At 40.1% G+C, this 21,495-nt stretch overlaps 1 protein-coding gene across 12 annotated transcripts in view; it reads left to right on the top strand.

Moving 5' to 3' along the window:
* msi2b (musashi RNA-binding protein 2b) overlaps positions 1–21,495 on the top strand; it is a 272,159-nt gene that overhangs the window by 68,585 nt on the left and 182,079 nt on the right. For all 12 annotated transcript variants that reach the window (XM_005737865.1, XM_005737859.1, XM_013912045.1 and 9 more), the window contains one exon: positions 14,227–14,319. In XM_005737865.1, the coding sequence (XP_005737922.1) occupies positions 14,227–14,319 (93 nt within the window). The remainder of the gene's footprint in view (positions 1–14,226; positions 14,320–21,495) is intronic.

The following is a 21,495-nucleotide window of genomic DNA, read 5'->3' as shown; positions in this document are numbered from 1 at the left end:
TATAGCAAGGCCATATGCAAACATTGTCCCTTACATGCGTGTCCCTTACTCACATCTTGGCCATCTCACAGGGCCATTCCACAGATGGCCGGCTCTAGCTGAAGTCAGGTTTTGAAAGGGCCTGTGACTTTCACTGAATAGCTGTTAGTGTAGGTTAATATAGGAGTGGTGGCCCTGCAGCGGTGGCAATCACAGCTCTGATCAGAGCCGGGCTTCAAAGACGTCTGTGCAAGTTGAAGCCAGAGTTGTCATTAGCTTCTGCCCTGTGCTTGACAGCCCTTCCCCTCCCCCCCAACTCCTTCTTCCTGTCTCTCTCTCTCATTCTTCGTCTTTGTCTCCCTCTTATTGCTCTCATTTTCTGCCCATGTGCAAATGGCTACTGTAATCCTGGGCCTGGGCGCTCTGGCCTGTCACTCCACATTTGCACTAAGCATCTTTCCTTCTCTCATCTCCTTTGCCCTAATTGTATTGTAATAAGCAATTACAGATCTATTTATGCACACTAGATCTGAGATTGGGCCACTTTTTAAGAGGCTGTATAGGGGAGTGGAAGTGGACCGAGCTGCGCCCCCTCACCCTGAACTTACAGCTGGGACAAAGACGGCACTGCTGCTAATCGCTCGGCTTTCCCTGTTTCTCTCGCTGATGTTCTAATCCCGCATTACTATCTGGTGCTCTCCTTCTGTTTTCTATCCTGTGCAGAATGCCCTCTAAAGCAAAAGTGATTGTGCTGTTGTTTGTTGTTTATTGGCTGTGTTTTCTCTTTGTGAGTCAGCTCTAGTGATGCAAATGAACAGAGGCAGTGTTTACCTGGACTGGCCATGTTTTCCCTGCGTGTGTATGTTTCTGTGTGTGTGTGTTTGTGTGAGTGCGTGCGCGTGTGCATCGTGCCTGCACAACGTCTAGGCCTTTGATCATACTACATCGCATTGACAGATGCTCTCTGGTGCTTTCTGGTTGCTTATGAACGAGGCCACAGTCAGGATCTGAATGCCAGTAATTATATCTTGCTGTCTTGCTAGAATGACAAGAATTGTGTCTTATACAACAAAGTGCGATGGCTTTTTTTCTATCTGTCCCATTATTTTTAGGTATGAGAAATGACATCGAAATCCCCTGTCTGTTTCCTCCCCGTCTGGGGCTCTGTGTTTACAGCTGTTTGCGAGCCTGTATATGTGAGAGGTTAGGGCCATGATAAAGGCTTACACCTTGTAATCATAGCTGGATGTGTGATCTCAGCGACCTGCCTGCGAACTGGCTTGGAGAATGGTGTGCATGCGTCGTGTGTTTGTGTGTGTTGAAGAGGAGTGGGCGGTGACTGATGCCAACCAACGACAAATTTGGAGTATAAGCTAAAAGCAATCATCAGAGTTAAGAGAAAGAACTGGGTATTGTTTAGAGATTAGATTGGTTATGTGAATTTAATTTGGTTTTTTAAAGGTGTTCTGGGTCAGGTATTCAGGTATGAGGACATTTCGGTATTTTTTGTAGAGTATACTTGCAAATCGCTAGTTGTTACATTTGAAATATTCTTACAGGGAAGAACTGCTGTCTAAGCCACAATTCTGTAGCTGACGTTGAGTTGAACACATGATTATGTCATCACATGAATGTACCTTCCTGTTGTGTCAGCCCAAGGCTGAAGGTCCAACTCACAAATCTTTGCATGCTGTTTTCCACCTGACCAGAAGACAGGATTCATTTATCTAAAATTAATACATTTAAAATAAATTTATTATTGTTATTTATTGATATATAAACATAAAATAAACACATTATTATATAGTAAACATAATATTCCTGATAAAATCAGTCAGTCTAAATTAAGAACGCAGGCATTGCCTCTCTCCTCCATCATTTTCCTCCCTCAGTCTCTTGTTGGCTGCCTGCAGCTACCACTGCCAGAGAGCTAGCAGCTAGTAGCTAAGTTTAGAATAATTTACCAAATTTAAAGACCGCTGCAAATTAGCTACCAGTTTGTCTCTGATAGCTTTCTTTGTTTGCAACAAATCATGTTTTTGTATTTTGTGCTGTTGTCATATGTATATATATATATATGTATTAGTAAATATAGTACATAGTAAATTAATGTATTTATTACCTGCATTTTTAAGCAGGTAACAGGATAAAGGACTCACGAGTTTGAGGCTTCACCTTTCTCGCTTCTCAGTCAATGGAGCGTTGTTATATGTTGATAAACTGAATTGCATTCTGTTGCTTCCCAGTGCTTGCTAACTGCTAATCAAAGCTTGGATAGCTTGCCTTGTGAGTGAATGGTTGTTGTTGCTCCAATAGTCACACCAGCCAAGATAACTCCCTCATCTTCAGTCACCTTCATTGGCAAACATTAAAGCACATTTAAATTGAAGTCTGACCGATTTATCGACAGGCCAATATTAGATAAATGCTGATCTTTCACAATTTGTAACGGCCACTAAAGGAAAATGTAGGAAGTAAAGAGACGGTTGTCAATTACGCGTTGACACTGCGTAAGTTGTTTTCGGAATGGACACAGAATAACTAGCTAAACAAAAGTAAAAAATAATGATAAGTAGCATAATGATGGATAATGATATGTTAGGGAAATTTGTTTTGTGTATATCTTGAAGGCTGTCGAGATTTTAAATCGGTGACTTTTATTTCACACTTTTTTTTTTTTTTTACACAAAAAAGTGTAGAATTACCAGAAATATCAATCAGCAACGTTATAACATTTAGAAATAAGATTATACAGATTATAAAATAAGATTAATACAAAAAGAAATATGTTAAATGCACATATAAAGCAAAGAGTGATTGCTTTCCAAGGATTATATAGCAATAAATGAATTATTGTCAGGGCTTTACTATGTGTACTGAGAGAGACTGTTTGAATTGGGTGTTTTAGCAGCAATGAGGGAGTCTCTTTCAAAAGAGGGTGTGGATTTGATAACATGACAAAATAAGTATACTACAACAAGTTTTTTGAATTAAAAAGAAAAACAACAACAACAAAAGATGCCAGCATGTTAAGTTTCTTGTAAAACTGTTTTAAGGAGTTCTACTCAGAGGACCAACATATGGGAGGACAGAATGGAAATTTATGCAAATAGGTGCTGCCCCTGATTCATCACTGCAGACTGACCATGGTGGCAGAGGAAATTGAGTCTGAAATTTTACGTCTGGGAAAAGCAAGTGTAAAATCTGCAGCGGTGTTTTTATTGCACGCATAGTGGACAGTTAGGATTGGAACAATGAGCAACAGAGACACACAAAGACATGCACATTAAAAAATTTATTATGAAGTTATTTCACTGGAGCTCTCGTTTATTTATTTTTACCTTTCTGTGTCCTCTTCTTTAACATAGATGTGGGGGGGGTTAATAGCTCATAGCAGCTTCAGTCCCGTTTAAGTTCCAAGTTAGACCCTACATCTTCCACACAGATTTTTCCCAACTTATTCAATCACTGATGTTTTTGTTGAGATTAGGACATTTGACTGTTGCTTGCAGTCCCAAACGCACCATCTCTACAATCAGTATTCAAAGTGCAGCAGAAAGATACTAATCTCTAAAATTGTCCAGACATGCACCACACGCATCACAACAATCAGACACTAGACTTCATGGCACTTAATGCAAAGTGCAGCTGTGCTCATAGTTAAAAAACCCTGGTAAATAAATAAACTGCAGGGAAGCCAAATTTTGCACTCATTCTAAACTGTGACCGAGTCAGTAAATATTCCCACAAATACTGACATAGGTTTATGTGGTAATTAATCCATTAGATATATGTTTTTAGAGTGTTTTATGAATTAAAAAGTATGAAAACAGCACTCAAAGTATGGCAGAGTTTTAAATAACCTTTTCCGCGCTTTAAAGCGCTGAAAGACGGGGCGATTTTCATGCTAGAAAAAAAGGCAAGGACATCCATCAATAATGTGCGAATAAACACTATTTTCCTCCCTTCTTCTCACCATAAATGTTATCAGCTTACAATTTTTCCAGTAAATATATTACCTGTCTTTGTCGCCATCTGTCATTGCCACGCCTCTCTGAATAGAATTTAAGACAACATGCTTAAAACATCAGAGCTGGATTGTCAAGATTTGCATAAATACGTTGCACTTTTTTCTGCCTTCTTCTCCTCTACTTTTATATTGTTTCACACTATATTAATCTTCTCTCATATCCTACTTGGAGAGTTAATAACGTTCACTCGTTGCCATTGCATTCTTTGTTTTGCGTGCGTGTTCAAAACACTAATAGCTTTTTTGTAGGTGCAGCACAAAGGCTCTTTGAATTGTGTTTGCTGCCACAGGTAGCAGTCTTAAATTTTCCACAAATAACAACAATGTTGGATACTACAATATTAGCTACAGGCTTATCTATTCAGGTTTCCTTGACACTCGCAGCAGCAGTAGCAGCCCCTGCTTTTATAGTGCACACTTAAACCAGGAGCCAAATGTTATAAAGGATTTGCAATGAGATACATTGTTTACACTTACTGTGGATACAAAGAATGTCATTATATGTCTTCACAGTGAAACAGTCTGGTCTTGAGTGACTTTGTGCGGTATGGCTTAAAAGATATGTTCCAAGTTGCTTTTTCTGTCTTTTTTTTTTTTGAGTCAGAGAACATGTTTAAGGAGAGGAAACTGTCTTTGTTTTTATTGCCTATACTGTGTGTTTGTGTTTGTGCGTCTCTGTGGCCAAGTCCTATCCTCCAGCAAAGAAAAGTAAATTCATTTCTTAATTTAAACATTAAAAAATATATTTGTTTCCAAGTGGAAAATGGTGATTATGAATGGCATGTATCACTTCTAGTTAGCTTTCCTAAAACCTTTAATTGAGTATCATACAAAAGTGATTAAGAGAAGTTTGCACAAATTCAGAATTTATTAAACATAAACATTCAATTTAATGTCAAGTACTGTTGCATTCACTGCGGGTCCAATTGAGGACTGAGGATTGCCAGACCCTCTGCAGCCCACTTCCACGTCCCTTTTTGTTGGGTTGGTCTCCTTGCAGAATAATTGAGTGTGGCAGCAACACGTGTGCCTGGTGTCCCAGTGCTATTTCAAATACACCTTCTTGGGTTTTACTTGCTGGGGGATTCCTCTTTCAGACACCCAGTTGGTTTTGGTGCTTTTGGCTGTGGTTGATGCATCATGCATTAGTATATTGGCTTGGCTTGGCTTCTCTTGTTGACATGGAGGTTTGTCCAGTTTTTCTCTTGTGATGGAGAGATATTAATTCTAAATAAATCTCCCTTTTGTCAAACTGATGAATGGAATTTGATATTGTATTATGCAATTCCAATATTATTCTATTGGTTTTTGTAATACACTTGGCCTTTAGCATAAGTTTGTGTTATGTTCCATCTACACTGGCATCAATTCAGGCTTTTTGGGCTTCAGACTAAAGTTATAACAGTAAAAATACATAGAGTGCAGTACACAAAACAGTTTTAAGTGCTTTTGGAAAACTACATGTGAATAAAACGGCTTTAAAAAAAAAAAAAAGTGGATTGACAATGACAGTCTTTTTTTTATGTATTGAAGTACCCTGGACAATGAAACGTTGTGTTCCAGTGATTTACAGTTGAAGGATTGCTATTTTAAATGCTCCGTTTGATATCCAAAAAAATATGATTAACTGGAGGGCCAATCTAAATGCAAAGTTCTGAAAAAAGATTGATATTGTCAATTTGAGTTGTGCTTTTTATTAAAATCAAGATTCCATTATGTGCCCCCCCCCAACAGTTACAAAATGAAAACCAGTCTCTTTCTAACTTATAAAAATATTAAAATAGTCCAGGGCTAGTCCTCATTACTAAAGTGACAGGCACAGTGAGATAGCTTCTGCCATTTTTTTTTCTTGATGACCTCACAGAAAAGGTCATGCTGTTCTTAGAGGTATATGGTTAGTCATTTGGTTCCGTCTGTCTTTGTTTAAAACTGCTAACAGGTGTTGATAAGAGTGCACCAGAAGCTTTTTACTTTTTTTCCCCTTTGGTCTCCCTCTCATCTGTGGCACGCCTTCTATTACAATGATAAATGCACTAGGGCAGTAATTGTTGTAGCCCTTCGCATGCACAGCCTCGCACACTCAAGAAATTAGAAACACATCGAAGCAGAGGCACACACGAACTTTCTGATTCATGCTGATAACTCTCCTTGCTGTCTCTTAGGGATGTGCGAAAATAACTGAATGTTTGAAAAATTGGGTTAAAGGAAAACTGGGTTGAAGTGTGGTCCATTTTTTAAAAGTGTCAGCTTGAACTGAATGTTGTTGAAAAAGACTTTTTAAAATACTGCAGGCAGACCGGAATGATCAGAACTTAAATGGCTTTAAATGCAGCGCAGGGAATTTTCAGTTTCTTCGTGACTGTTGCATAGTTTGTGATTTAGTTAAGAAAATTCCTTCGTTAACATGTAAAACGATCTGTGTCAAATTAGATGCAATTTCAAAGTCATTTCATCCAATCGACTCGATGTTAACGCTCCTGCTACATATTTTAGAAAAATAACAGCAGTTATGTAAATTGTTATGAAACGAGAAATGCATTTTGTGTTTTAAAAAGATAAATCCTAAAACAAGACAATCGTTAACAACGTTTGCTCCTTGTATCTCAAGTATGGCAGGAAAACTTCTCAACAGCACAATCAGCGTGATGAGATACAAAATTTACTGTTCGTTGCGAGCGTTGACTTTGGAGTTATGGTTTACTATGTGTCAGTACAGAAGAAGAAAACAAACAAACAAAAGAAGAGATCTTTTACTTTTAAAATTAGAATTGGGCTAATTAAAGAGCTCAAATGCTGCATGTTGCTTAGGCTTCTGACACTTCGGGATTGCAGGGTAGGCTGACCCGAGGACATATTTTAGCAAACCAGACATCTTGTACTGAACAGTGCAAGATGAATAGACGTGCTGTTAAACCCCAACTGTGAACTGTGATTGCAACAATCCCAATTCTGTGTTGTTCCTTGTTTACTATGCCACATGTCAGCGTTGGTGCTCCAGTTGCTAGTGGAACAGCTATAAAAGCATGGAAGAAGCAAAGACTCATCAGTTAGGCAATTTCACATCAACAATGTCAACACTCTTTTTTTTTTTTTTTTTTTTTTTTGGTATGTTTACGTTAATTCTTGTCTTAACTGCAAAACACGGCAATGTCCCAAAAGCTCAGGCGATAACAATTCCCTCTTCTCTTGCTCTAACCCTCAAAATGTTCAGTGTAATACTTGGTGTGAAGGCTTTGTTGCACTTAAGGTAACATAATGTGTTGTCATCAACTCAGTTAATGGCATTTTCACTTCATCTGTCTGTATTTCTGAGGAGTGAGGAGGTAGATTTAGATAGAATCCAGCAGAAACTTCTAAATGTCAGTAGACAATGCAGACTGTAGAAGGACTGTGGAATGAAACAAGAAGTACAAATTAAATTGGTGACTTACTCACACTTAAATTTTTCAATTTATTCATCTTGGTTTCATTGCAATTATTTATTTTTACTAATAAATACCAGTAAATTATATTCGATCAGATATAGTATCTTTTTAAGACCAATAAAATAATGATATTTCAGTATTTAAAAATCTGGCATATCGGATATATCGACACAAAACACAAACACATTTCTCCAACATTTATTATATTCAGTTATTATTGAGTCCTTATTCAGATAATATGACAATGCAGTTTAAAAATAAACTCTGGTCTTGTCACAATGAGTCGTGGATTATGGTCCGACTGCTCAAATCATCTGTTTGCTGTTTAGGTTCCAAGCACTTTTTGCCAACAAGGAAGCTGTAGAGTGCCCTCTGGTGGACAAATGATGTGGAAAATTGTTGAAGGGTGTTTCTCCTATCTCTTCGTTATTTTTCATTTATTGGCTGTTATGAATGCTGATACTAATACATTGGCGTGTAGCGGATCTATCAAGCTCTATTGTCAGATAACACATGCTGGTAACTGATTCATTCATCAAAATTACACATATGCACATACAAAATATATGAGGCTAGTAGGGAAAGCAGATATAGCCTCAATTATATGACAATATTTTAAGGAAATGTACAGTAATGATATGTCTGACGACATCGAACACGGTTTTATTTGCGATTGCAGCTCATGGGTGCACTTATTAGTGCAAACGTGATGAAGGATAGTTTTCGTCCTTCTTTCAGCAAACCTGATATGATAACCTAAATGTAAGATACATTCATCAATCTAATTAATTTCCCCCTAAAATGATGGCAAGCAAGGTGTATGCAAAGAGACAGCCCAGTAGCTCTGTATTGTATTGTTGTGGAAGTTCACTGTTTAGATGCGGTCTTCATATTGGTGTGTAGTGGCCTTTTCACGTAGTGCTGCATGCTCTTCATTTCAGTAGCATTATGGAGCTTCTAGGTGCCCTTCACGCGCTAAGGGATGTTACACTGGGATTCTGTGGTGTGCTTTTGGAGGGATTTTAGCTGGAGGCGCACATCTCGGGAGAGTAGCCACAGTACACAGTCGTCTCCATTTATAGACCTTTTATCTAAACACATTGAGATCACTTGTAACCCTTTGCATATCGTTGAAAATGGTTGCAAACATTAAAAGTACTATGATGTACAGCTCCGTCCTTGCTGTGTTCACTTATGTCACTTATATCTTTCCTACATTTCAAATGTATAATTAATATGATAGTTGGTGTGATAAGGAAAAGAAGTCAATATAATTTCATCTTACATTATGATCTGTGTATGTTTAAAGACAAATAAGCTAACGCAGTTGATTCCAATAAGTTCACTCACTTTGCCGCTCTGGCGCTATGAGGCTTAATGCCTGTTGTCACCATGGAGAGAGAAATAAAGAAAGTAATTGTGTTGTGCCAGGGCTCAAGCAATCCTATCAGCTATTGGGCACACATGTCAGAGTATGAAGACAGGGCTGAAAACTTGACCAGTTCCTGCCTGATGGAGTGAGGCTGAAATATGAGCAGGGGAATGGGTGGCCCAGAAGGAAAGCAGGACAAACAGCTGATGTGGAGAGGCAAGCAGACATGAACATTGGCTTGTTTATTTTTAGTTTTTATTTTTTTTATACCTAGATTGGCAATGATAAAAGTGAGTGATGTTGATAAATGCTTGCACAGCCAGTTTATCAGCAGCTGTCTGGCTGGGGGTTGCCTGCGGCAGCGTCCAAGGCTGATAACCCCTGAGGCCCGAGGCATGATGTTGGGAGGAGGAGGGGTTCAGAAGATGATGCAGCTGCTGGGTTTTGGCCAGTGAATAACCCTAATTTAGTCAGTTGATACTTTGCATGTCCGCCAGTAGTCAAGGGCTGCAAATCAGTGAATAAGAAACATCATCAAGCTTCACTGAGAGCCTGTAAAGGTTTTTACAGAGCAGCAAATAGAAGTATTAAATGAAAGCAGGGAAAGAAAACAACTCTTATATTCTCATCACCACGAGGGAAAACCCACCAGAAAAGAGTGGCATCTTTACCTTTACTCTGATCTGGTGACATCTCAGACTCAGCTTGTCAGGCTCGGCTTTGTAATGCTAGACTTGACTCGGCTTTCTTCAGTCTAAGCTGTACTCTCTCATCCTCAGGTGTGCTTTGAGATTATCATTGCCACGTTGACATTAGGTGACACTGCATGTTAGTATGCATAATTTGGCTGGTACTACCTCTTTACCACGCGAACCTTCTAATAGCAATTTAACCTAAGGACTAACAGAGATACCATCTTGGAAAGCTTGACTTACGATGATTTAACTCACACAGATGAACTCAGATTTCGCTTTATAGCATGTCAAACACTGGATTTACTGATTTGTTTGTTTTTCTATGAATTGTTCAGGCTGATATCTGCAGCAATATTGATGGTCAAGAGTATTTAGACACCTGTGTGCCATCACTAATTACTACACAAGCTGTGTTTGCATATTTAAACCTGTGGCCCATTGCACATTCTCATGAAGTTGATGAAGCGCTGAGTGAGACTCGTTGCTTGTCAGTGTAATAAAACATCGCTGATTACATTTTTACTGGTTGAGCGTGCAGTGTCAGCCCCGGCCTCTCGTGGTTACTTTTTTTCTGGTTATTTGTTCATCTTGGCGGCATCCCCAGGCCTAAAGAAGATGCTGTGCGCTGAGCTCTTTTCCCTTCTTCACCTTTAAACTAGAGTTAAAACTGGGAAATGATTTCATTTCTTTTCCCTTTTTTTGTTTTGTAGTTGGATTAATTGAGTTGTATGATAAAACAATATTTTTTTAAAAAATCACTTGCGCAAAATTCATGAAAAAGAAACTAACTGTAGGAGAGGACCCATGTGTGGGAGGCTGTGTGCATATGTGCAGGCTATGTGCCTGTGAGACTGTGTGCACCTGGAAAGCACTTGACAGATGGTTCTTCAGCTCTAGTTGAATGTCGCTTCTTTTTTTCTCAGTGTTAAGCCTCTTTCATAGATGGAAAGTGTTTCGGTCAGCATTTTGATCAAGGTAGACTCTTTCAGCTTTCTTGATTGTTTGCCGGGCATCTCCAGAGTATGTTTATCCAGCCCCCATCATTTATTTTTGTTTGATTTAGGCGAGCCGAGAGAGATCAGAGCCGTGACTTTCTCCACTGCGTTTTCTGCCTCTTTTTTTTTTTTTTTTATTTGTTTGTTTTGCCAGTTAGATTACAGAGCGGTGCATCAAAAATCATTATATACCACATCGTATCAGCGCGTTTTCAATCTGTAGAATGGGTTTAGTACTTTACAGAGACAGTAAATATTTTGTTTGGGTTAATGTGGTCTTCTTCAAAGTACAGTAATCTTGTTCTTTCTCTGTTTGCACAGGCCAAACTGGTACAAGAAAAACAAGCTGACCTTATAAGATGCATCATAAGTTAAAGTAAAAGCCTACCATGTCTTAGTAAGGTGTTGGGCCAGCATATACAAAGAGAACAGCTTCAGTGTGCTTTGGTATTGATTCTCCAATCTCTGGAGCTCTACCGGAGGGCTTGAGCACAGTTTTTCCAAAACATATTCCTTCATTTTGGGTTTTGATCGTGGTGGTTGACAGCACCTGTTCAAAAATCTATGCCCTATGTTCAAGAATAAGGAAAAACACTGACTGTTGTTTGGGTGAAGAAGCAGAAGAAGGTACTGCAATTTCACGGCAGGATTTCCAACATCATCATACATGTCAAAACAGAAAAACTCTTTATTGCCTTGGGACAGAAAAGAGGATGGATGGATAGTTTGTATTTAATTGCAGTGATCCTTTCCTCCAAACCAGAGCCACTGGATCCTTTCACTCTGGGGTCAAGGGCTCAACTTTTCTTCTCAATGTGTCCCTATTTGTTCCAAAATTAGGTCAGACTTTCATTCCACTAGCTCGTCATTCTTCCTCTTCACATAGGTAATGTAGGGCAGTTTATAAATATTTTTAGCTCAGACTTTGGATTCCTAACAAGATAATTGATTTACAATTGTATTATTGGCAAATTCTATTTCCGAATGACTCTCTATTTTTGTCTTGTGTTCTGTTGGGGACTTTTGCCCCTCACCAGAAGCCCAAACTGTGTGTGGAGTACACATTGTAAAGGCGTGGTTAGTTTGTGTATATGATAGCGTCACGCAATACAGATTTGTCAGCTCCACATCTATGACGCAAATCTCCTGTTCTATTATATCCTGAAGGTGCTCTATTAGATTGAGATCGGGTGACTGTGAAAGCCATTTGAGTACAGTGAACTCACTGTCAGGTTCAGGTAACCAGTTCGAGATGAAAATCAGCTGAATATGAGCAAATTAAGCCAAGTCTTACAAGAATGGACATGATAAGCAGCAGGTTTTGGGGTTTAAACCATGATCAGTTTACACTAAGGGGCCCAAAATGTGCCAAGTAAATATCCCCCACACCTTTATACCACCAGTAGCCTGACCCTTTGATACAAGTTGGGATGTTTTCATCTTGTTTAGTTGTTAGCCAAATTGTGATCCTGCCGTCTTAGCATCACAGCAGAAATCGAGACTCATCAGATCAGACAACATTTCTTCCAGTTTTCTGCTGTGCACTGTTGGGGAACCGTGTGAACTGTAGCCTCCGTTTCCTTTTATTAGCTGACAGGAGTGGCACCCAGTGTGGTCTTCTGTTGCTGTAGCCCATTTCACAGGCTGCGTGATCAGAGATGCTCTTCTGCATACCTCGGTTGTAACTAGGGGTTACTTGAGTTACTGTTGCCTTCCTATTAGCTTGAAGCAGTCTGGCAATTCTTTTCTGAACTACTGATCACTTGCTAGTCTCTGTTTTTTTTTTTTTACCCATTCTCTATAAAGTCTGGTTGTTTCCCATCTGGCACCAACAACCATGCCACATTCAAAGACATTTAAATCACCTTTCTTGCCCATTCTGATGCTCAGTTTGAAGTAAACAGGTCATAATGATCTTGTCTACATGGCTAAATTCACTGAGCTGCTGCCATGTGATTAGCTGATGAAATAGTTGCATTAATGAGCAATTAGCGGTTATACCTAATAAAGTGGCCAGTGAGTATAATTAGATGTGACTCCTGACCAACATGGTTTAATTATACTGGTTTCAGAAAGTAGGAGGCATCATACAAAACCCTTGTAATTTCAAGTCAAGCAACACATGTATTTTTTCCCATAAACTATGTCTTACGTAGCATAACTGTGGACATAGTAGGGCACAGCGAAAGGGAACGTGGCTTATCTCTGTCAGTAGTTGAGGATGTGCAGCCTGGTGCCTGCAGCTCACTGTGGCTGCTCCTTCTTTGTTCCATTAGCGCCTGCCGTATTTCAAACTGCGGGAAGATGCTGAAAATGACGACTGTCTTGTTTTGTCGATGCATATTTGATGAATGATAGCCTTTAGTGCAACACTCACTGATAGACACTACATTTGCGGTGACTACTTCATAAAAAAGGCCATTTGTGTTTCGCCACTTACTGTAGATGCTTTTAATGTGAAGCTGCAGCAGAAGGAAATGTTCTGATCGCATTAGCAGCAACTAAATACAGCTTCTTTTTTTTCCCTTTTTTTCTTCCGGGAAAGTCACCACAGACATGGGTGATAATACCGTGCATTGATAAATATTGTATTACTCTCAGCAGTGGGCCATAGAGCTCGATCAACACTGTGCTACCGCATTTGGCAATAGATGGATTAACAAGTGATGTTTCCAAAGTTGATGATTAATTGACCTCACTAATGCCATAACCAGCATAATTGCGAATTTTCATGATCATAATAAAAATACGTTTAGCATTCTCTTTGTACCATTAAAAGGTAGAGCTACTAGCGAGGACTGGATCAGATAATAAGCTGCAATGTGATCACCACTGAAACAGTCTGAGGTGAAAGTCCTTCTCCCTACAGTGTTAGAGGCAGCCTCTCATTGCAGAGTCAGATGAGGCCAAAGCATTAATCATAATAACATCATATCCTGCACTTAAAAGAAAAAATACAAATAACACAGACCCTTTAATACGGTTTAATTTGTTAGATGTTAAGGGGTTGTGAGTTTATGAAAACACTTGGTGTGTTGAGAAATATTGCTACATAAATATCACTTCATTTAGTTTACCAGCTAATTTTTAATTGGTGCAGCCTTGTGTGCGTGAAAAAAAAAAGAAGATTTTACACTCATGCTGATGTTGAATTGTTGCCGTGTTTCCCTCTTAAATTGTCTTCCTAAATTTAGCATGTAGTCGGCAGCAGATGTTTGTGCCCTTTTTGATACTGTGGGTAATAATCCTTAATATTCTCGCTGTTTGAAGCTAAATGAGGCTTTAATGCACTCTGATTCCATCTCCTAGCTCTCATTAATTGTTTTTTTTTTTTTTGTTTTTTTTGGAAAGTCCATAAATTATTTATTTATTTATTTTTGGTAAGATAAACAAACTTTTAAGGATGAAATGGATGAAATTTTAAATTCTCTCACAATCTGATTTGATTTGCGCGTCCGTCCGAAAAGCAATTGTGCAGAAAAGGCGCATGACTAAAATATTTTTGTTTTTCCTTCTAAAAGCTCAAGTGTTTGTGATCTTACTGGTGCTACTTTTTTTAATCGTTGTGTGAATGCATGTATTCCTGTTTAGCATCACACTGTCTTTGCTCTGTTACATCCTCCAACCCAGGTGCTGCTCACTTACTGTGTATGAAGTCTCATTAAAGGTGTTGCACAAAGCATTTGAAGCTTTGTCACTAATCATCTCCTGTCGCCCTTTTTCCTTCCAGATGGTCACAAGAACAAAGAAAATATTTGTGGGTGGCTTGTCAGCCAATACAGTAGTGGAAGACGTGAAGCAGTATTTTGAACAGTTTGGGAAGGTAAGACTTGTTTTTTCTTATCATCGCGCGTGGTGTTGTCACAATAGCCCGCACTTTAACGCTTCTCAATTCCCATTAAATGTTGGATTAACTCCGGTGTAACTTTGACCTCTTGACCAGCATCTCAGTCTTTATAGCTATCTCAAACGTTGAGCCTTAAGAGGAATCAGCAGGGCAGGTTTTTCCCTTTATCTTTACAGTTGAACAAATGAATATGTGTTTCGACAGGCAAACATCTGAAGATATAGTAGCTTCACGCAGTGCACCATGGCTGGTCAGCAACATGTATTTTACTTACAGAGCAAACAAGCAGTGACAACCAGCTGCCATGACCAAACCACCCTACAAAGAGGGAAAAAAACCTCCGAACAAAAACAAATAATGTTTTCTTTTTATCTGTGATAGCATAACATAAGAATCAAATACAACTCAGGATTGGAAATAAAGTTTCAACGGGCTATTGTGACGGCATTGGCACAGCCTTGTATTTAGCTGTCTGTTTCTTTATGCTGCTGCTTCGTGCTGTTCTCACACGCAAATCCCCCCACCCATGAGTGAGGCATATATGCACACCCATCTATACAAGGACGTATATATAGCGCTCTCACATGCTGACTCTAAAAGATGCGCGCACACTCACACACACACACACACACACACACACACACACACACACACACACACACACACACACACACACACACACACACAAACAGTCTTTGATACAGTGGCAGCATTTCACAGATAATTTCCCCACACTGAGCAGAGATCCATTTCCCTCATGTCATAATCCACATCAGTCAAGGTCACCTTCAGCTGATACAGTCCCTGTAACATCAGCACTTGACCTTGAGTTTAAACAATTTTAGTGAGGATGGATTTTTCATGGGCACATAATGTACCGCGGTACTGACGGAGACAAAAGAGGCCTTAGAAATTAATAGAAACTGCATTTTTTTTCTTGTTCAGAGACAATATGCAACCAGCTCTCCCCTATGAAGCCCACTGTTAGTTTCTTGACTGACAGTGAGCAAGGTGAAGGACTTTGTTTTGCTCCCTTTTTTTCAGTTGGAAGTGGCATCGAAGACCTCACCGTGGCCTGGCCTGCCATTCCAAATAAAGATGGCTTATTTGCACAATAGAACGCAGCAAGCAAATATTCAGCACGACTTTGCAATCAATGGATGTGAGAAAGGGCTCGAAATGATTTTCGACTTGATTGAATGACATAATTGACTTGATTATACAAAGTTTTTTCCCTCCTTGAGGAATCCTCAAATGCTTAGGAGGAAACAAACAAATCAGACTGATTGAGCGAGATCTTGTGCATGTTTCTGTGTGTGCTTTTATAGCCTACTTGTGCATGCTTGGATGTGTTAGCAGTACTGCTCTTGCCATGCGTGAGTGTGTCAGCGATTAAGTGTATTTATGTGGGTGCGTGATTAGGGCTGCGTGTGCGTATACGTGTGCACGTACATATGTGTGCGTACGAGCGCGTTTGAGTGCCTTCGGCACAAAAAAAAAAGAACATCAGAGGTTGATACTTGGGGCTATGGCAGACAAGATACAGAGCAAAAAAAAGAAAGTGGTTCTCTCTGTTTTGTGTGTGTCCTTTCTTTCAGCCTTACACATCCCAGGATTTATTAAATAACCTGCCTGTCAGTGCAACCTACCATTATCGCCACATACACACCACTCTAAAGACTTATCCACAGAAGGAAAAACCAATTAATTCAGTTTCCCCTTCATAGAATCTTGGTGGCAGTATGTGTGTCAGTCTGTCAGTCAGCCATCAGTCCGTCTTTCTGTCTGTCAGCCTATGTGCATGTCAAGGGGGACATTAGCCAGCATGGTGGCAGGGCAGCTAGTCATTTATATTTCTGGGAAGTCTGTTTTGAAACACTTATCAATCATCAGAGAACTTCAGCTTAAGGCACCAGCGAATGTTCTTTCTCACTGGGAACAGGCCATTTCACTGATATTATTTAGCAACTCCTCTGTCTATATATATATATATATATATGCGCTATGTCGCCAATTAGCAGGATGTGGTCTGCAGAGAAGGCGGTGGTTGGGAGGCAGTGAAGGAGAAACAGCTGGTGTGGCCACAATTGGGTCACAGGTTGTGTCTGTAACCTCCACACCTCCTCTCCCTCCCACCTCAGTCCCTCCCTTCTGTCTCCATTCTGTCACGGTGGAGATGTGGCATTTGTTATGGGCAGAGGCTGACAGCTCTCATGCACATCAGTCTCACTGCCACTCTCCCAGCCGTCACTATTAGGAAAGTGCCTGAGCCTGGCACAACTTCAGAGGAGCTGCTCCACAGCCAGAGACACTTTTTTGTCACCTACAGTACATGCTGGAGGTGTGCATTTGAAGTGATTGTGACAGTCATTTGAATGGAACTGAAGTGTGGTTGTGTTTGACTGATTCTAATGCATCTCAGATGGATCCCATTACCTGCCTAATAGTAGCCACATCCTGCCTTCCATTTTTTTTCTTTTTTCCCAGGCTGCACAATGCACTTTACCCCTGCAAGCCAGATGAGACAATCTTATCAGTACTGCCTGGCCTCCCTTTATATTCAAGGACTCTTAACTGGAGGCTGCTGCTGCTATTTCTGTCTTGCAATAAAGTCAAATTAATCATTGTGCTGTTTGTGCACTATGTGCTACTGTGCAGACTTTAAGAAAAGACTGTTAGCCTTTACATATAGCACTTTGGGTCATTTCCCCTCATATTTAGACCTTTCTTGTTGACATTTTTCCCATTTTTTTAATCTCATATTGCTAGGTTTGCAATATGCACAGTCACTTGTAAGCATTCTTAATTCATTTAACTCGTCAAAGCTGCCTTTGCTTTTGTCTGTAGTTTGCACAACAACAACAACCCTCTGCAGACTGCTTTTGTTTCTGCCCTGCACAGTGGTGTCACAGCGACCAAGATTTGAGCTATTTCCCACCAAATGCTGTGTAGATGGATCTATCATTATTAAGATTACTGCAAGAAGTTAATTTGATGATTGGAAATTCATTAAAGCCTTAGTCCTAATTAGAGATGGCACGATACCACTTTTTTATGTCCGATACCGATACCGATATCATAAATTTGAATATCTGCCAATACCGATATGAATCCGATATAGTGTTTTTTAATGAACAAAACTGTTTTTTAAATATCTTGCTGCATTTTGTATAAGTTCATACTCAAGTTTAAAACAACAACTACACTAAAGCTATTCTGTTATACCTGTATGCAAAAAAAAAAAAATTTCATAGTTCAGCAATACTGATCAATCTAATAAACTTAAACCTACACCATCCTCCCTATTCTGGTATTTTAAAGAGTACTTAGCATAAATATTAAGCAACCTAACTAATAGGGTTCCAACTCCCAGCAACAACAAAAATAAATAAATAAAAAATAAGGAACCACCCCTCACGCTCCACCTCATGATGCTTAATCGACGTAATCAACCTTAATTTGATGCAGTGTGAAAAAAAATGCACAGAAATCAATTATTTTTCAAGAAATATTAAATAGATTCAACATCTTTCTTCAACAAAATTGCAGACTGCACAGATGGTACCTTCCCAAAGGAAAAAGTACTATAGCTTACTAGGGTATATATTAGACTTAATAGTCACTATATACAATAATTGACTTCTATTCATTTTACATCAAATTAAAACTTTGGGTGTCAGATAATTATTTATTAAAAGCTAGACATTTTAAATGAGAATAAGAAAGAAAAGTATGTCTTTGTGCCCCCTTTTCCCTGTTAATGCCCTATCGGCCCCCCTGGCTAAACTTTGCTAGATCCGCCCCTGCACAGTTACCAGCCGTCAGCTACATAGAAAAAGATCCTCGAGTAGAAAGTAATATTAAATACATTCTAACAACAGCTGATCAAGCTTAAACATGCTGCTGTTGTTCAGCCGCTGGTTTCCTCTTTCTGGTGCAAAGTGGGCCAAAAGCAAACTAGAGACACGACTCACGACAGAAAAGCCGATCAGCTGATCATTAAGCAGTTTCATGATTGAAGTAGCAGCAAGAAGAGGCAGTCGCTCCATATATCGTTTGTTAAGCTTAACGCAGGAATGCTTTACAAACATTCAGAGATGGACTTACACACTTGCTTTACTTCTCTCGGGATAACTTTGTCGGAGATGAAATGCCGGGTTGCTAGCGAAGCTCCACATGCTATCCAGACCACCGACAGGTCCCGCATGCCACAGCCGCTCTATCATGTGATGCATACTGCTCCGACGTGCTAACGTTCTGAGGTGAGTTACGGCGTGTTTCAAGTTTTGTGAGGTGCTTTCGTGATATTTAATGGATCGGATTACATTTTTTATTTTTCTCCGATATCCGATCCAGTAATTTAGGTCAGTATCGGACCGATACCGATACGTAATATCGGATCGGTCCATCTCTAGTCCTAATCACTGTACTGCACCACCTGTCAAGCTAACATTCTCCACTGCGATTTAGACCGCATGAGCAACATCTCGGTCTCTACACTAGCTTTAATGTGAGCCCTCAAAGAAGCCAGCAGATCAGGTTTGCCTGTTTTCTGCCAGCAAGATCGACAAGATAAATAAATGTGTTGTGACCATGCAGTTGATAGGCAGTAGCTTCACAAAGCCCATCGTGTGGCATGCTCAGACACCATATATTTAGTTAAGTACTTAACTAAAAGAAATGTGCGTGCATAAATTGGTAACGTTTTCCTTTAAACTATATCTGTTGGGTTGCTGTCTAGATTCAAAAGAACTGAAATAATAAAGTTTTCATATTTCAAAATTTTGTTTTGGACTTAAGCAAGTATGTCATTATCATTTTCCAAACTCTATTAGTACGCCGATGTGACCAAAATGTCGCTGACGTAGGCACTTGATTAAAGATGAGAGTACGTTTGTTGACACCTCAGAAATTTGCATGCGGTGTGCAACCCGAGGCCTGCCCTGGCCTCAGACAAGCTCTCCCTGCAGTTAAAGTCCTAGTTAGCTGTGTTGGCTAATGCTTCCTCATTGGTTTATTGTAATCGGCTTTGAGTGCGTCTCATAGTGCCTTTATTTGGCTGAGCTGAAACAACTACAGCTCACTGACTCAGTTCCTGCAGACCTGAAGCTGACGGTCAGTTTCATCAGAACTACTTGCTTCCATGTCACTGGGCTGCCACAATCATCCCTTTATGTTTAGGCGGTCCTAGGTCTCTTGCTCCACTGGTCTAGAGCCAGATCCTGGAGGTGGAGCTCAGTGGCAGCAAGAGAAGGAGGCGCTTAACCAATTCAGTGCCACTGGGCTCAGGAGCAATAAAGGTAGACACATAGTTTATCACTGAGTTATAAAATACAGCAGTGGTCTTACAGTGGAAAAAAGAAGAAGAAACAAATAGCAGATGAGAGATGTGACTGCTAGAGTGATGGCTTGTGTTGGAGGACACTGGAAGGATGAGTGAACTGATGGAAAGATCACTGTCAGAGCGCCTTCTCCCAGCCGAGAGCCGCTATGTGCTGTTTCACCCTTGGCTAGGAAACTAGCTGCATACTTCTCTTATACTTTCACTGAAAGGAAGCAGATAAGAGGCAGAATTAAAATGCAGGCATTGGAAAAAGATTCCTTGGTTAGTGCATGAAATTTGTTCTGTGGCTCTGGTAATCTAATACCACGGCTGACATTTTGCGTGCCCTTAGATTTTGTAAATGGCAAAAAAATAACTCTGTGACCGCCTGTAAAGACCGTATGAATTAATTTTGCATACCTGCCCAGGGTCCTTAAAGACATTCAAGGTTTTCAGGTATTCGTAGAGAAAAAAGCAGCCCTGATGACAATGGTCATTATAGAATATAGAGTACTGTGGCATGCCGTTCTCGCAGAGCCCATTTCAATCAGTGCTCAGAGATTGCAAATCACAAATAATAATTGATCTCATCACTCCTGTCTTATCTGTTTGATTTTAGATTAAATTTAACCTACGATGGCACTTAGGCTCTTTCAACAACCCATCCACTGAGCTTAAAATAGAAACCGTTAGCATGCGCATTAATTGCACTTTGGGCTTGTTCGCATGTTCAACATGTTCATTGGCTGAAATGGCAGACTTGGATGATCATTGCAGAAAAGTACACTTCATGCGAGGGAAAGGAACCTAATCAAAAGGCCACAGTTCTTCATTCCACTTCCTCGGCTGGTGCAGGTGCACATTTGCATGCCATTTACATGGTAGCTCACAGTGACCACCACTACTCCATCGTCTCGGTGTCCATCATCTGCTGACATTCTGTGATTGTTTCCTCTCTGCAGTGACTCCCCCAATCAGCCGAGGATATAGTCTGGTTCCAGTGATTATAAGGAGTGATCAGAGCAGCAATGATGGAGCTTGTGCCTTGCAATGGAGATTTAGCCAGAAGCTTCAATCTCATTGCAGTCACTTGTAGTTAGTGACTGAGACTAGCAATGAGAAGGGCAGTGCAATATAAATGAATTGGCTATGACTGTGGATATGGCTGCGGTACTGCAGGGACACACGGGGGGAAGGGGCCCGTAAGACAAACTATTTCATATCCCCCTCGACCTTTATTTGCCCAGTGGCCCAGCAACATTTTCAATAGAGTAGCTTTTAAATGGCCGTAAAAAAATTGAGATCTATTGCAGGTCTGAGAGCGTTTCTTGAGTGTATGTCTTTGTGTAAGAGAGTGAACGTGTGCATGTGTTAATGCATATGTCTTTACTGCAGATTGCTGCAGACCTTTAACAGAGGATTAAATAGAATTCAGAGCACTAAGTAATAGCACAATATCAAGTGGTCTTTAACAACTAGATGCTGTGCAGTATAGGCGGCTCACGAAAAAGAGCTGTGGATCAAGGGAGATTGACACCTTTCTGTAGGTCTGTAGCCTCATCTCCCAGCTGTCCCTCCTGAAATGGCTTCCCCGGGGATAAGCCGGGATTGGCTTGATTGTGTTATCGGCGACTGATCGGGTCATTGAATGATGGAATTTTGAGCCCCTGTTCTGCTTAAAGAATGAAATGTTTAAAAAAAGATTGACTGTGATTGGATCAGATCCAGCACCTGCTCAAAGGGGGTCAATCAGGTGAAGGCAGGAGGCAGCAATCTCTCTTGTGACATGAGTAGACCGGGGAATTATTGTGTGTGTTGGGGTGGAGTGT

Source organism: Pundamilia nyererei, unplaced genomic scaffold, assembly GCF_000239375.1.
Source record: "Pundamilia nyererei isolate P.nyererei 1_Seehausen unplaced genomic scaffold, PunNye1.0 scaffold00080, whole genome shotgun sequence".
NCBI lineage: Eukaryota > Metazoa > Chordata > Actinopteri > Cichliformes > Cichlidae > Pundamilia > Pundamilia nyererei.
This window is presented reverse-complemented; position numbering and strand designations above follow the sequence as displayed.